Source organism: Ctenocephalides felis, unplaced genomic scaffold (genome assembly GCF_003426905.1).
Source record: "Ctenocephalides felis isolate EL2017-DRISC unplaced genomic scaffold, ASM342690v1 CF-g0.4_SCAFFOLD_01886, whole genome shotgun sequence".
NCBI lineage: Eukaryota > Metazoa > Arthropoda > Insecta > Siphonaptera > Pulicidae > Ctenocephalides > Ctenocephalides felis.
Genome location: NW_020538040.1, coordinates 15,079,508 through 15,094,723, shown reverse-complemented (window position 1 = coordinate 15,094,723; position 15,216 = coordinate 15,079,508). Strand labels below are relative to the sequence as shown.

General features: G+C 28.2%; 3 protein-coding genes across 4 annotated transcripts; 1 reads left to right on the top strand and 2 right to left on the bottom strand.

The window, feature by feature from the left end:
• Window positions 1-835: 835 nt before the first annotated feature.
• Window positions 836-2,980, bottom strand: LOC113377247 (NADH dehydrogenase [ubiquinone] iron-sulfur protein 8, mitochondrial). Its single transcript, XM_026617497.1, has 4 exons — window positions 2,906-2,980; window positions 2,647-2,814; window positions 1,374-1,645; window positions 836-1,020 (listed from the first exon to the last, which is right to left on the bottom strand). Exons 1-4 carry the CDS (start codon window positions 2,940-2,942, stop codon window positions 859-861), a joined length of 639 nt encoding a protein of 212 aa, XP_026473282.1. The 5' UTR covers window positions 2,943-2,980; the 3' UTR covers window positions 836-858.
• A 632-nt stretch (window positions 2,981-3,612) lies between these two features.
• Window positions 3,613-5,454, top strand: LOC113378665 (diphosphomevalonate decarboxylase). The gene is made up of 8 exons (XM_026619221.1): window positions 3,613-3,761; window positions 3,828-3,898; window positions 3,970-4,084; window positions 4,158-4,286; window positions 4,357-4,508; window positions 4,581-4,751; window positions 4,809-5,138; window positions 5,204-5,454. The coding sequence occupies exons 1-8, from the start codon at window positions 3,704-3,706 to the stop codon at window positions 5,345-5,347; spliced, it is 1,170 nt and encodes a 389-aa protein (XP_026475006.1). The 5' UTR covers window positions 3,613-3,703; the 3' UTR covers window positions 5,348-5,454.
• LOC113378666 (protein stunted-like) lies at window positions 5,406-6,518 on the bottom strand. Of its 2 annotated transcripts, XM_026619223.1 has the most exons (4): window positions 6,358-6,518; window positions 6,073-6,203; window positions 5,945-5,980; window positions 5,428-5,530 (listed from the first exon to the last, which is right to left on the bottom strand). In XM_026619223.1, the coding sequence occupies exons 1-3, from the start codon at window positions 6,384-6,386 to the stop codon at window positions 5,964-5,966; spliced, it is 177 nt and encodes a 58-aa protein (XP_026475008.1). In that variant the 5' UTR covers window positions 6,387-6,518; the 3' UTR covers window positions 5,428-5,530; window positions 5,945-5,963. The 2 variants fall into 2 exon arrangements, with proteins under 2 accessions (XP_026475007.1, XP_026475008.1); XM_026619222.1 differs by lacking the exon at window positions 5,945-5,980 and having other exon boundaries at window positions 5,406-5,530.
• Window positions 6,519-15,216: the final 8,698 nt, after the last annotated feature.

Genomic DNA, 15,216 nt, shown 5'->3' with positions numbered 1-15,216 from the left:
TTCAGGAGCTGTCACATTATGAGAAAATTCATATGGGGTGAATTATAATTATTATCTCTTGTAACATATTGTTATATTTTATTTATTAATATTATTATATTCTCAAGGCCATTCAACAAGATTTTTGAACACAAATATTTGAACAGAAGCATAGAAAAATTAACGACATTCCAATTAGAATCTTCTTTAATATGTTCAAATTTTAAATTAATCTGGTTTTGAAATTTGAAATTTATTCATCCTTTAAGAACACATTATTTTACATCATTTGATTTCCAGTCGAATTGTTTTTAATAACCGGCCGGATAATTTAATACTTAAATTTCCCTCAGTGGTGTCTGTTGATGACAAAATTCATAGACTAAATATTTTTTAGTTTTATTTTGAATGAACAGGTTGTAAAAACTGATTGAACTTTCAAAAACAGATTGTAAAAATTGAATCTATGTTTATTACATTTTTTTTATATATTTCATCCTGAAAAAAAAAAAACCATAATCAATGAAGTGCACTTTGCATAATCATTGAAGCTTGAAAATGGAACTAAAACATTAAACTATAACAAATATTGAAAATGCCAACTAATCAATACTGAAACATATAAAGCATTAATATGAATATATTAATGAATAAAATATGGTTGCAGCACAAATAAAAATTTGTTCCTATATGAAAGTTATATCAAAATATTAATTCTCACTTCAAATTCTAAATGTAATAAAAAAAAGTTATGTTATAATATTTTATTTATTATTTACATGATTTTCAGAACTATATTTGAACTAATATAATCATTAGCTTTTATATCAGATTGTTCTTAATTTTTTAATGTGGAACTATCTTATCTGATACTAAACTTTAACGATACAAATGATCAGCTTGTATATTTGCTGCTATTTCTGATTCCCATTTATCACCATTGTTCAAAAGTTTTTCCTTATTGTATAACAATTCTTCGTGTGTTTCAGTTGAAAATTCAAAATTCGGTCCTTCAACAATAGCATCAACTGGACAGGCTTCCTGAAAATACAAAACATATATGATGTAATATAACATAATGCTTAAATAAAACTCAGAGTTTGATTTGCTTAACACAATGAGATAATTAAAAAAACAAAATTAAATCACTTTTAAGAAAATAATTAAAGTATGAAATCTATTATATTAAATTACATATTTGAATTCAACTGCTACCTATTATGTTACTGTTAAACAATCATTTTGAACCATATGAGACACAGCATGCTAAATAGTACATAAATATTATTTACAAAATAAATAATAAAGAAAACTATTAGAAATAAACTCTTCTCAGCTATTTTAAACTTTACAATAAATTTATCTCACAATTAGTAAATTGATAACTAGATCACCTGACAGAATCCACAGTAAATGCATTTTGTCATATCTATATCATATCGAGTAGTTCGTCTTGAGCCATCATAGCGTCTTTCAGCCTCAATAGTAATTGCTTGAGCTGGGCAAATAGCTTCACATAATTTGCAAGCAATGCATCTTTCTTCACCATTGGGATAACGTCTCAAAGCATGTTCTCCGCGAAAACGTGGACTTAAAGGTCCTTTTTCAAAAGGATAGTTTATAGTTGCTGGCTCTTTGAAGATGTGACCGAGAGTGACAGCAAATCCTTTATGAATAAATGAGAAAATTTATTATAATAATTATAAAGTATAAATTAATAGAATAGAAAATAGATCTAAAACATCTATTAATTAAATGATGATTAATACTTCCAATGCCAAGTGAAATATGCAAATTAACATGTGGAGTACCACAAGGATCAGTCCTGGGGCCCTTGTTAACAAAATACATATATTTTAAACCAAATAGAAGTAAAGAAAAAAATAAATTAAAGCTTAAAGTTCAAACTGCAATTGAAGAGGTAGACAATATAAAATATCTATAACTCATAATTATTCAAAAATTAACTTTGACAGACCACATAAAAAGAATGAAAAAAAAAAGATAGTCGCACATCGAGAATACACTACTTTGAAACAAAACACCAATTTTAATACTGAAAGCGCACATAATGCCTATAATCATGTATGGAATAGCAATATGAAACCAAACCACAAAAAAAATATATATATAAAAAATATATCTCCCCTACTTCACACCTACTAAAGAAGTTCAATATGTAACAGATAACATATTAAATAAAATTATAAAAATAAATTAAACATAACAAAATCAAAACATGCACATCGACAACTATAAATAAGGAAATATACAAGCACAATACTAGACAACAGGAAAATTATCATCTAAAACAAATAAAACCAGACGGAACACTATATGGAGTGCTATAAAATTATTCAATGGGCTTCCGAAAGAGATAAAGATGACCAAAGAAGAGAATTAATTTAAAATTAAGTTAACAGAATATTATAAAAAAATTAGATAAATATATTAGACCAAAGCATGAATCAAAAATGAACATACATATGATTGAATTATAGAATAAAAGATATATTATAAAATATTGTAATAACCATACATATACTTTGTATAGATATTTTGTACTATCTCTCATATCAAGCACTTCTGCCTGTCTGAGATGTATAAAATTCGTATTAAAATTCAAATAAATAATAATGAAAAATAATAATTGAATAGCAATAAAACCTCTGAAAAGTTCAGTCCAAAAAATGGTCTGAGCAGCTCTATCGGTAACAGACTTAAAATCATCCTTTTCTTCCTGAGCATTTACATAAATATAAGTGCCACCAGCACCTCCAGAACTTTCAAATCGGGTCTCTATTAGGCATGGAATAGATGCTCTCAAAGGTTGACCTGAAAAATTTTGTATATTCAAAATGTTATAAGAGACTACTGCACATAACCAACAAAATATTGCATAATCAAAGTAAGAAAAATTTAATACCATAACGAGTCAATGAAAATAATTTTGTCAGCGACATTGTAAATTATTTTTTATATTATAATTAATTGGTTAGATCGAAATTAATAGTATTTTAATTTAACATTTCAAAACACGGCTATGACAGCAAGATAATAGAGTAACAGATGACAGATAGAAAGCAGAGTGACCACTACAGGAATTGGCGGGGTTTTCAAATCAATTTCAATTAGAAATTGATTTAAAACAGCTGTTATTTTATCTATGGGCTCTGGTGTAGTAATATTATAATTATAATAACAGTATTTATTATGAAGTGTCTAGTAAAAGTACTTAAGGACATTTATAAATCAAAATTATTTGAAAATATTAGGTTATTTTAATAATTTTTGCACACGCTGCGTCAACCTGTAAGCACTAAAATCCTCTGCTCGTAAATATTCTGATGTATGAAAAAACATGAAAGACGACTTGTTTAGGTTAAATTTTATATTTTTGTATTTTTTTATGAGCTAGACAAAATATGCCAGAAAATATTAAATGAAAATTCAATATATTATACAAAATAAAAACTTATTACTTATAAAACTTACGAACACTTATTTAAAAGTTCACTGTTTTTAAGTGCTTGTAAAATATTCATGTACAGTTATTTATATTCAGTACATTCTTAAGCTGTTATTTGTTGTGATAATGATGTAGAATTTACATATTGCCACGTCTATTTATAATTATACTTATTTATATGTAGCTCTGTGTGAAAATAAAAGCATTTTCCAGAAAAGTTGATTTTTAATTGGTATAAGTTTATAATTTTGCACAATGAGTACCAAAATAGTGACCTGCATTGCTCCAGTTAACATAGCTGTTATAAAATACTGTAAGAAGACACATTTTATATCAAGATTTTAAATACAGGAGCAGAAATAATTTTTTACATTTACAGGGGGAAAAAGAGATGAGGATTTAATTCTTCCACTAAATGATTCTTTAAGTTTAACGTTATCTATAGAACATGTAATTTTGAAGTTTGTCTTATCCCGGTTATTTTTATTTTTTATAACTGATTTAATATATCTTGTTTCAAGATGTGCAGTACAACTACGATAATGGCTAGTCCAAATTTTAAAGAGAATAAGTTATGGTTGAATGGTAAAGAAGAATCAACGGGAAATAAGAGATTTCAAAAATGTTTAGAAGCTAGTAAGTTTACCTAAATTGCTCCTATAGTGCTTGCAATGCATCCAGATGTACTAATAATCCGGATTAATTTTAGTTCGTAAAGAAGCTGTAAAAAGTATAGGTAAACAAGAATTTCTCACATATAATATCCATGTTTGTTCAGAAAATAATTTTCCAACTGCTGCTGGTCTTGCATCCTCAGCAGCAGGTTATGCTTGTTTAGGTAATATGATTCGTATTTGGTATTTCCTAGTATTTAGTGTTATATATGTACTAATGTTTCATGTATTTAGTTTATACCCTTGCAAAATTATATGGCGTCACTGGCAATATATCTAAAATAGCTCGCCTTGGTAGTGGGAGTGCTTGCAGAAGCATTTTTGGAGGTTTTGTTCAGTGGTGTGCTGGTTCAAATCCTTCAGGTGAAGATTCTTTAGCTGTACAGGTAACCATTTACAAAATGGATATGAACACTTTCATATAAGCCTGATATATACAGTTGTTATGAATATGTTAGATAGAACCAGAAACATATTGGCCAGAAATGAAAGTTTTGATTCTTGTTGTGAACGATAGCAAGAAGAAAGTCAGTTCTACTAGCGGAATGTCTACCAGTGTTCTAACTTCTGAGCTATTGAAGTATAGAGTGGCTGAATGTGTGCCAAAAAGAATTGACGAAATAAAAGAGGTGCAGAATTTGATAATGTTGCATACAATTTTATACTTACATTATCTTTTTTCCTAGGCTATAAGAAATAAAGACTTCGAGCAGTTTGCTGAAATAACAATGAAAGACAGTAACCAATTTCATGCAGTTTGTTTGGATACTTATCCTCCTTGTGTCTATATGAATGATATATCTCACTCTGTTGTTGAATTTGTCCATAAGTATAATATTATGTGTGGGCAAACGAAAGTAGCATATACTTTTGATGCTGGTCCTAATGCATGTTTGTACTTATTAGAAGATGAAGTACCAGATGTGATATCTTTAATAAATGTAATTTTTCCAACAAGTTACACAAATGAAGAATATTTAAAAGGAATTCCTTTAACTCCAAAACCTGCATCCAGGGTAAGTGACTTCAAAATGTTGTATTAAATAAGTTTAATGCACACTTAATGTACTTTTAATTTCAGGAATTGGTAGATGAACTGAATATGAATCCATTACTAGAGAATGATGCATTGAAATACATAATTTATACTGAAGGAGGGCCTGGTCCTTGTCAAATCGAAAAACATCTTTTGGATAATGATGGTATACCTAGAAGGCTAGTTTAAAATAATGTTGATCAAGTTAATTTTATACATAAGTTATTTGTGGGAAAGGTTCTATTATTCAAAATAAAGTATTTAATATTGGTTTTATCTAACTAACATTTATTCTTGTTATCGGTTACGTACACATTATTAATTTGAGTGAATTGTCTATTATTCCATCTTGTGATTACTTGGTTTCACTTTCTGAAAAAGAAAAAAAAAATCATTAGTTTTGAGACCACTGTGATGCGACTACGTGCATAAGCACAACACAAGCAAATTAGTAAATTTAAATAAAATATAAAAACAAGAACGTGTTATGCTTTATATATGGTTAAATAAATGTTTAAAAAATAAATATATTTTAAACAGCACAAAAACTTATCATTCACTCTCGTCTACTAGCAATTGAGCATTGAAAAACAAAGGAATCGTAGGCTATTTATCAATTCTGCTAAGAGAAATATATGCAAATGATAAATATATTTCAGTTCAGCGCAATGATTAAAAATAAATAAATACATATATGTTAAATAATTAAAATTTTCTGCTTAGCATAGCATTATAAAAATAGAAAATGCAAAATTATCAATCACAAAACCACACCAAATTACTCACTATAGATGAGTATTTGATTTTATTCCGGTTTTCCAGCTGTAAATATAATTAAGTCATTGTAATGATTTTACTTCAATTCTTTCAAATTAACAATAAAGGAAGAAAATAGATATAAAACGTGTACTTACTGATCGCTTTTCCGTCCTTCCAGGGTGTGAATTTAATGCTAGATACGTCCCGTTTCAAAGCCTCATTTTTTAGATCAGATTTCAAAGCTTGGCGGACCATTCGGGCAGCAATTGTTGAAAAGTTAATGTAGCTATAAAGTTTCATTCATATTAGCAAATTTGCATAATGCTTTCATTAATTATATCAGAAAAGTTTTCTTTGAAGTTATGTAATAATATTTTAAGGTTAATATTCAATATATAAAAAAAACTATATATATTCTGTGAATCATTAATAACTCTTACTTTAAACCAGCTTGTCTCCAGGCAGTCATTTTAATTTAATTTTATTTTGCACCTCTAACAAACAAGTTTAATTAATTATTGCATGAGACGAAACGTCAACTGGAAGCGATTTTGGGAGATAGCGATACAGGAGCGCCATCAGTGGCAAAAGAGACAGATGAGTGCCATCTATAATGAAATAGAAACAATATAAATTTGAATCAGGCGCGAATTTTAAAACGTCGAAGTAATATATTAGACTTTTTAAAATTTCATTTATTGAAATATATGTTGATAAATAATGCATTTAAGTCAGACTAACTGGCTGGTGGAAGAGTTTTCACAAACTAGTTCACATATGGTTACTATATATAAACACACACAAACAAACACAAATATGCAGACATAAAAAATTACTAGTGGTGTATGACATCGTGCCTTAAGGCAAATTGCTAGAATTTCCCATACCGTAACAAAATGTTCGAGGAATATTAAATGTTTTCAAATGGATTATTATAAATTTTGTAACATTGTCTACTATTTATAAGAATTATATAAACTGAATTACAAAGTTGAATTTATTACTTTTAAGTATATTAGAACTTTAGTCAGAATTAAAATTATAATCTGAATTATTTTCGATATATACAAAAATAAAAATCATGAAAAAAATTGTTTTTCTGAAAAAAGCCATTATTTTGTTAAAACAAGCAGAAAGTTCTTTGAATCATTTAAATCTGACACTTAGTTCTCTCAAAAACTGCTATTTTTGTACATTTAGCCCTGTATTTTCGAAATGGCTACACCTGCCTTTGCCAAAAACTAATCACCACTTCTCCCAATCATTACTAATTGAATGTTTTTTTAGATCATTCAAATCGGATGCTCCATTTTCTCAAAATCTCGACTTTTATTTTCTGCACTCTTTGCTCTGTATCTCCATAACGACCGGACCTGCCTTTGCTAAAAACTAATCAGCACATCTCCCTATCATTAGGAATCGAATGTTTTTTGAACCATTCAAATCGATTGAACCGTGCGCCCGAAAACGTTGACGAAAAATTCAGTTGAAATTGAATTCAAAATTGGAAATAGAATAAGAAAAATAAGACTAGAATTAATCCTTTCCACTCTTTAATGCTGAGATTTATATGAGTTTTCCCGCCGGAGCGGCGGCATCCGAGTGGAAAAGGTAGTGTGTTATTCGTTAACACACTATCCATTTGTGATTTTTTCAAATCAGTATTTTGTGAAAATATTGTGTGATTTCAAGTTAATGTTTATAATACATAGTGTAGTGCATTACCATATCCTAATACCATGGATTATTAAAATTTTCCAATTTAATACTAAGATCAACTAATTGTAAGTACTATTTACTATTTTATTTTTTCTTTTCACTCCAATTGTTTTAGTTTAATTTTATTTTTAGTTTCCACTGAATGAAGGCTAGGATTATAGCCGAAACGTATGGTTTTAAAATAAATTTTTGAAAGAAATTCATGTTTTTTATTGATGTTTATATTGATTATTAGACTTTGTTAATACATATGTCAACATCAAATTCAGAATCATACAATATATATATATATATATATATATATATATATATACATACATTTTTTATACTTTCTTAGTATCTCGTTTAATAAATTCTTAATGGAATAGATTTGTTTGAATTTTACTATTGAACTTCCTTATTCTAATAAGAATTACTACTTTCGTGATTTCTAATAAAATTGTTTTATAATAAAAATATATGAAATTATTATTATAGAATTAATTTATTAATTTTTTTGTGATCTATTTTGTGTGTGATATATGGGACTAAAACTTATAAATAAGATCGACTTCAGCTGGACAAATATTGTTCAGTGTAATGCAACAACTACTGCGTTCGTGCAAATATCGTTATATTTGCAAATCTATCAGGTGTTTTGTTTAGCAAAAATAACTGTCTAATTAAATTAATTACATACCTTGACTATTTCTTGAACAACCATGACATCGCAAAAGCATTATGTGTTTCCGAATTATAATTTTGAAAATTATTAGATTATTGCTAATTTGCTATATAACATTTGTATATCACAAAAGCAATTAAAAATATGTCATAAAAAACGAAAAAATATAATATAGAACTGTATAGTAAATATAGAATCATATTTATAATCACAAACGTCACTATTCACTTTTATAAAACAAAAAAAAGATGTACGCGGCGTCTCCACCGTAGAAATTTTGAATTAAGAAAAATAATTAGAAGCAATTATGATATATTGATGAATTATTTGAAATATGAAATATATAAAAATAATCATGATGCAGTAAAATATTATAATAAAATTATAGTTATACAAAAAATAAAAAAAACATAATATAATCAAAAGAATACATACTCTTTACAAAATTATCATTTTTAATCATCTTCTTTCACATATTTCTATAAATTCTCAGAAATTGACTCATATACCATAAATAAGACAAAACAATTACCAAGTTCAGAAATAAACATTATGAATTTTTGGCCAAATGCAGTCAGAAATTGACTTATTTTTAGAACTGCATATACGTAATTACTCCGGCAATAAGAATTTGTTTTCTCTAATTCTATTAAAAATATTCAACACAATTACTGAAACAATAAATAAAATAAGAGACAAGAGCAATTTCAAGTTCATTGTTGTTTTAATTATTGAGTGCCAAAACTTGGTTTCTTAGAATTTATTTTCCACGGGACGAAAAAAATTATCAGAGATATTTAAATATATATTTGTAATAAAGTATTCTGACCGTCTTCGCTAATTTTAATCGTCTTTAGTTTATATTATTTATTTCATTTTTTTTCCATAACTTAATTGATATTATGATAATGACCTTCCACAGTGATATTTATGCTTATACTTAAAATTTACATCACTGAAATGATTGAAATGTATGATATCAAATTTCCACTCGAGATTATAGATCTCAAATAATCTCAAGTTAAAATCGCTTTTCGTGGGCATTGCTGCAACACATACACGCCACATATTAGTTACTACACTATTGGATATACATATCTGTTATATATAACGACTACAAATCTACATAATATATATCTCAAGATATATACAATGCTAAGATGTACGAAAAAATTTTCTATTTCAATTTTTCCGTCACATATTTTATATCACAAAGAAGTATATTTAGTTTGTATAAAAGTGTCATTGCTATATCATTACACATCTCTCATTTTATCAGATAAACACTACTTTATTTTACTAGAAAATAAGTATTCATCTAGAACGTAAATTACAAGATTGTGTCATTTGTATAATTTACAATTAATTTGTTTAAACGAAATTTTCAGTAGCTAAGTAATATGACATCATTTCACATTGCATAAATTCATCAAAACGTTTGGTTTTTGTAGCATTTCTCTACACTATGTTTGTGAAAGAGTTGATACACATATACTAATATGATATTAATTAATTATAAAAAATAATTTCCAAGACCTTTTATTTTGTGTTTTGTGTTGAAATAGAGTTTTGGCTAAAAATAATAGTAATAATAATAATAATAAAGGTGAAGTAAGTGTAAAGAAAATATATCATAGTTTCAAATAGAAAACGCTGATTATGAGAAAATTAAGCAATTAGTATTAACTTTTCATTATTTTTGATATTTGGTGACTGAGGGGTTTTAATAGGCAAGATTCTTAGTTAAAATAGTTGAAAACCAAATTTCAAAGCGAAAGTGAATTCTTACATTTTTTCAATCTTTATGATATAATTTTTAAATTATTTTTTTTATATTTTTATAACAATAACTTCGCATAGGGTAAGTTATAGTAATCGCAAAAAAATGGTAAATTAAAATTTGTATATATATTATTAATTTGTATTTTATAATTTTTATATATCAAAGCCTTCTGAACATTTCGGCATACCCTAGAAAAATTGGATCTATGTGTGTATGTTTGAATACACTTTCACGTCCACGATTTCCAACCATTCTGAATGATATAAAAAATATTCGATTGCTATGAATAATAATTCACTGAATAAAAAGTGCCAAAAAGGACAATTTTTAGAGAACGGAGCGTCCGATTTGAATGATTCGATGAATATATCACTTGTATTGGCATAGTGAAGATTAAATTTTGTTTATATTTCTATGGGTTCCGTGCCAATGTTCATCCGTTAGACTGCAATGCGACGCTTACGCGCTTCGATATTTCTTCTCTAAAATTGCCACGCAGCGCGATTGGATTGAAAAAAAGTTCAAAAAAATCAAAATATAAAATAAATCATATTAACATAAAGTAATTGTTTTCAGAAATTTCAAAATTCTCAAAAATAACAAATTTTTAATTTTTCAAACATAATTTTTTAAACTTTTTTTAACTTCCCGTAGGGCAAGTTATAGTAATCGCAAAAAAATCGAAAATGAAAATTTTTGCATTTCTCGACGTTTCAAAGGTTTCTGAATATTTTGGCATACCTTAGAAAAAATGGATGTATGTGTGTGTGTGTGTGTGTGTGTGTGTGCGTGTGTGTATGTATGTGCGGATACAAATTTTCGTCGACGATTTCGGGAACACCGATCAACCGATTTGAATAATTCAAAAAACATTCGATTCGTATTGATAAGGAGACGTGCTGATTAGTTTTTGGCAAAGTCAGGTCTAGCCGTTCCGAAGATACGGGGCAAAAAGTGCCGAAAACGGTAATTCAGTTTTTAAGAGAACGGAGCGTCCGATTTTAATAATTCAAAAAACATTTTACTTGTATTGACAAGGTGAAGAACGGATCAAATTTTCATAAAGGCAAGTCTAACGGTTTCGGAGATTTAATAAAAAAAGTAAAAAAATGCCATTTGGCGGTCAAAAATGATCATTAGACATATGCACATCAAATTATCAGATATTTTATAGAGATTTTAACAATAAGTATGATTTTGGTTTACATTCCTATAGGTTCCGTACCAATGTTTACGCGTTAGACGTCGACGCGGCGCTATGCAGTTAAAGCAGTACGATTGCTTTGAAAAAAAGTTTAGGTCTTTCACAATATGTGAAAATAAAGAAAACATTTTTTTTCAAAAAAAAAAAAAATTAAAAAAAAAAATTAAAAAAAAATTTTTTTTTAAAAAAGTAATTTTTTGTCTAATTGTTTGTCAAAAATCTTATCTTTTCAAAATTTTTTTCAAAAATGTTAATCGTTTTTAAAATAATAATAATTTTTGGTACGGAAAGTTCCAGCAATTTGCCTTAAGGCACGATGCCTTAATTGCCTTAAGACAGAATTCCACTTACAGCTAGTTAAAAATTTGATTATTTTGTACGGGATGTTCCAGCAATTTGCCTTAAGACACAATGCGATGCACCACTTGATATTACTACTAATCAGAAATGTCCATCGGCGCCCCGTCCAACAATTTGAACTTGACGATAAACAATACAATTTCAATTTCAAATAAATTCGCTCCAGATTCGAGTTTTAATAAACTGTTTGCTCTCGGCTTACCGTACTGTGACACTTCAATGGAGACTCCGTCACCCTATGTTGACGAACTGTTGACGGTTGACGGTTGACGGTTGACGGCTTGTGTTTTATGTTAACAAATATGTACGGTCGGTTAATACGTCACCAGCCGCGGAGACGACAATATTTTGTTTGATTTCACATTATTTACATCACATCGGTACAAAAACGTTACAAAATTTGTCACTCGATTTAAAGACGAACTATCAATATATACAATTGCGCCTCAGGGTAAGTTGCTAGGACTCCTAACATGCACATATTAGATGAATAAGAAATAAGTTATATTTTGTAAAGAACATGGTACGAAATTTTAAATGTTAGAGAGCAAACGAAATTTAAAAAAAATCGAATATATTTAATTTCCCGTGAGATAAGCATAGTTAGTAAATCGAAAAAAAAATCGAAAATGATTATTTTTCAAGCATTTCTTTATGCCTCAATAACTCCTGAACATTTTAGCATACTTTAGAAAAAATGAATATATGTGTATGTGTGTGTTTTGTGAGGATACAATTTTTCGTCTACGATTCCGAAAGTATGGACGAACCGATTTGAATGATTCAAATGACATTCAGTTCCTATACATGGGGAGACTTGCTAATTAGTTTTTGGCAAAGACAAGTCTAGCCATTTCGGGGAGACAAACTATATAGTCTTCTTGAGACACCAACTTCAAGAAGACTGAAGAAGAAGCTGCCTAAAGATAATATGGAGGACCCTTATATTAGAAGTATCGCAACTTTATGACTTTATATGAACAGAATAGTAGAATCACTTATTGGAGTGATTCTCTAACTATCAATATTATATTTATCAGATTAATTTATATGTGTGTTTGAAAGTGTGTGTGTATGTGTGCGAGTGAATGACATAAGCCAAATAGCTCATAGAATTGTCATGTATTCTGATTGCTATTGAAAATAAAATTGCAAAAAAAAATCGGGGAAACTAGACAAAAAGTGAAAAAAATGGCATTTAAATTTTTGCTAGAAGGGATAATCCGATTAGATTGATTCAAACGTCATTTTACTTGTGTGAGAAAGCGGTTTTCAAGTTGCAAAGAAAAAAATAAAAAAATGACATTTGGTGATCTAAAATGATGATTACAAATCAATATTATTATATACATGTAGAACTATTGATACACAGATGATAGGTAGGCAGGTGGACAGGAAATCAAGTAGAAAGGTAGATAAGCAGACAAGTAGGCAGGTCGACTGGTAGGTAGTTCGATTGGTAGACAGGTCGACAGGTAGGCAGGTAGATAAGTAGACAGGTAAACGAGCGGACAGACAGACAGGTACAAAACTTGACAAGTTGATTAGATTAGACAGAAAGACATTTGAAAGAGGTAAACTCTTAGACAGGTAAACAAGTAAACTATTAGACAACAAATTAGGTAGATCAAATATTTATTGATTAAATCGATTATTTGCACGTATCAGGAAGTTTATACAACTTGCCTTAAGGGAAAATGCCATTTACACAAAGTTCGAATTGATTAAAATTAGTACATTATAGATTAGCTAAATAATTCAAATTTCAATGTCAATTCCTTTGTCGTTTTTTTTATAATTAAGAACACCAGATTGAAATATAATAGTCCTTTTAAACATGATATTAAATAGCATATATTCTTGAAGAGATGAAAAAGTGGCATCTATAGATTTATTTTAAATTACTTAAACATTAGTTAGAATACAAGTAATTGCAATCTTTATAATCATTTTATGCCATCTGTTTATTGGTATAATTTTTTTTTTCATATTTTAATTTAATTAGTTTTTATACTAAAACATATTAATTTATATAATACGAATATAGAGTTTCAAAATCTCCTAACATTTAGTATAATTTATGCGTTTTTTGCGTACATAACATCTTTACTATCTCATTGTTTATCTTGCTCGCGTTTTCTGATACGATAATTTGTTGTTTTAGGTTAATTAATCTGAACTGTTACATGGCTAAAGAAAAAAATATACAACGTCATTATTTCAGTATTGTATTTATAATGCCATAATAAATTTCTACGTGATAGGTTCTGAAATGTTTTCGACTCGAATTGTTTGAACAACAGTTCAAACGCACGATTCGAACGCGTGAAAAAATAAAATCGTATGATTTTCAGTTAAAATTTTAAAATAACTAATAACCGATATCAGTTAACAAAAATACATTAGAACAAGATAAGGTAATACCATGAGAGCATAGACATTACACTACCTGGACTGCTAGTCCTCATATGGTTTTCGTATATAGTGCTCAAACATAGAAGGGACTGTGATGTCACATGTCTGAGCGAACATTGCAGACGACAATCGCGGACTCTCCCGATTGATTAAATGTCATATGTCATATGTTATGTGCCTAACAAAGACCTTATAATATATAAACCGATTTTAACAGGTAGATTCAATTTTATGTACATTTATTTCACAGAGGAAATATTATTAATATATTTCCTTTCAAAATTATCAGCCATCACAATTGCCATTATACTATTAAAATAAAACATATGACATGACATTTAATCCATCGGAAGACTTCGCGATTGTCGTCGGCAATGTTCACTCAGACATGTGATGTCACATACCCTTCTATGTTTGAGCACTTATTTTGAGCTCGACTAGTAATCCATGTAATATAAGGTCTATACTCGTTTATCTATGGGTAATACAAATAGTAATAAATTCAATTTTTTTCTAATTTTTCATTATGCTATAATATTTCATGCCAGATCTGATTATTTAAATTCTTTAACTAATCATCCATCAACTTAACCACAGGTTCCTAAACATTAATGTGGGGTCTTTGGGCTTTGCCATGAACTTATTTTTCATTTCTTAAACACCGCATTTTTCTATGGCTTGGATCCCTGTGGGATCTATATAGACCACTTTGGATATCACTGTATTTAGATTATAAATCTATGGTTTAAATTTTAAATTTTAAAAGCCATTGAAGTATTCATAAACAGAATGCATGTAATTTTGTAAACATGAGTTAATAAATTTATGTTTTGAATTATGATTTATTATTTATTATTATTTCTTACCACTTCCTCATTGCAAACCTATATTTTTCCACGCTTAAGATAGTAAATACTCATATGTTTTTTTTATTATGTTTTATATTGATAAACAATTCAGCCAGAATTATTAGTATAATTAATTAATCGAGTGATCCCCACCAAATCCAAAATACAGATTTATTGAAGATACACTTTGTATGCAGTAATAAAAACGAAAAACTTTCCACTTCTCTGCTATTTACAAAGAAATGCCTCAGCCGATCGTTGCACAAAACTGAGAAAAGATAATTCACATTAAAATACATCGATTGG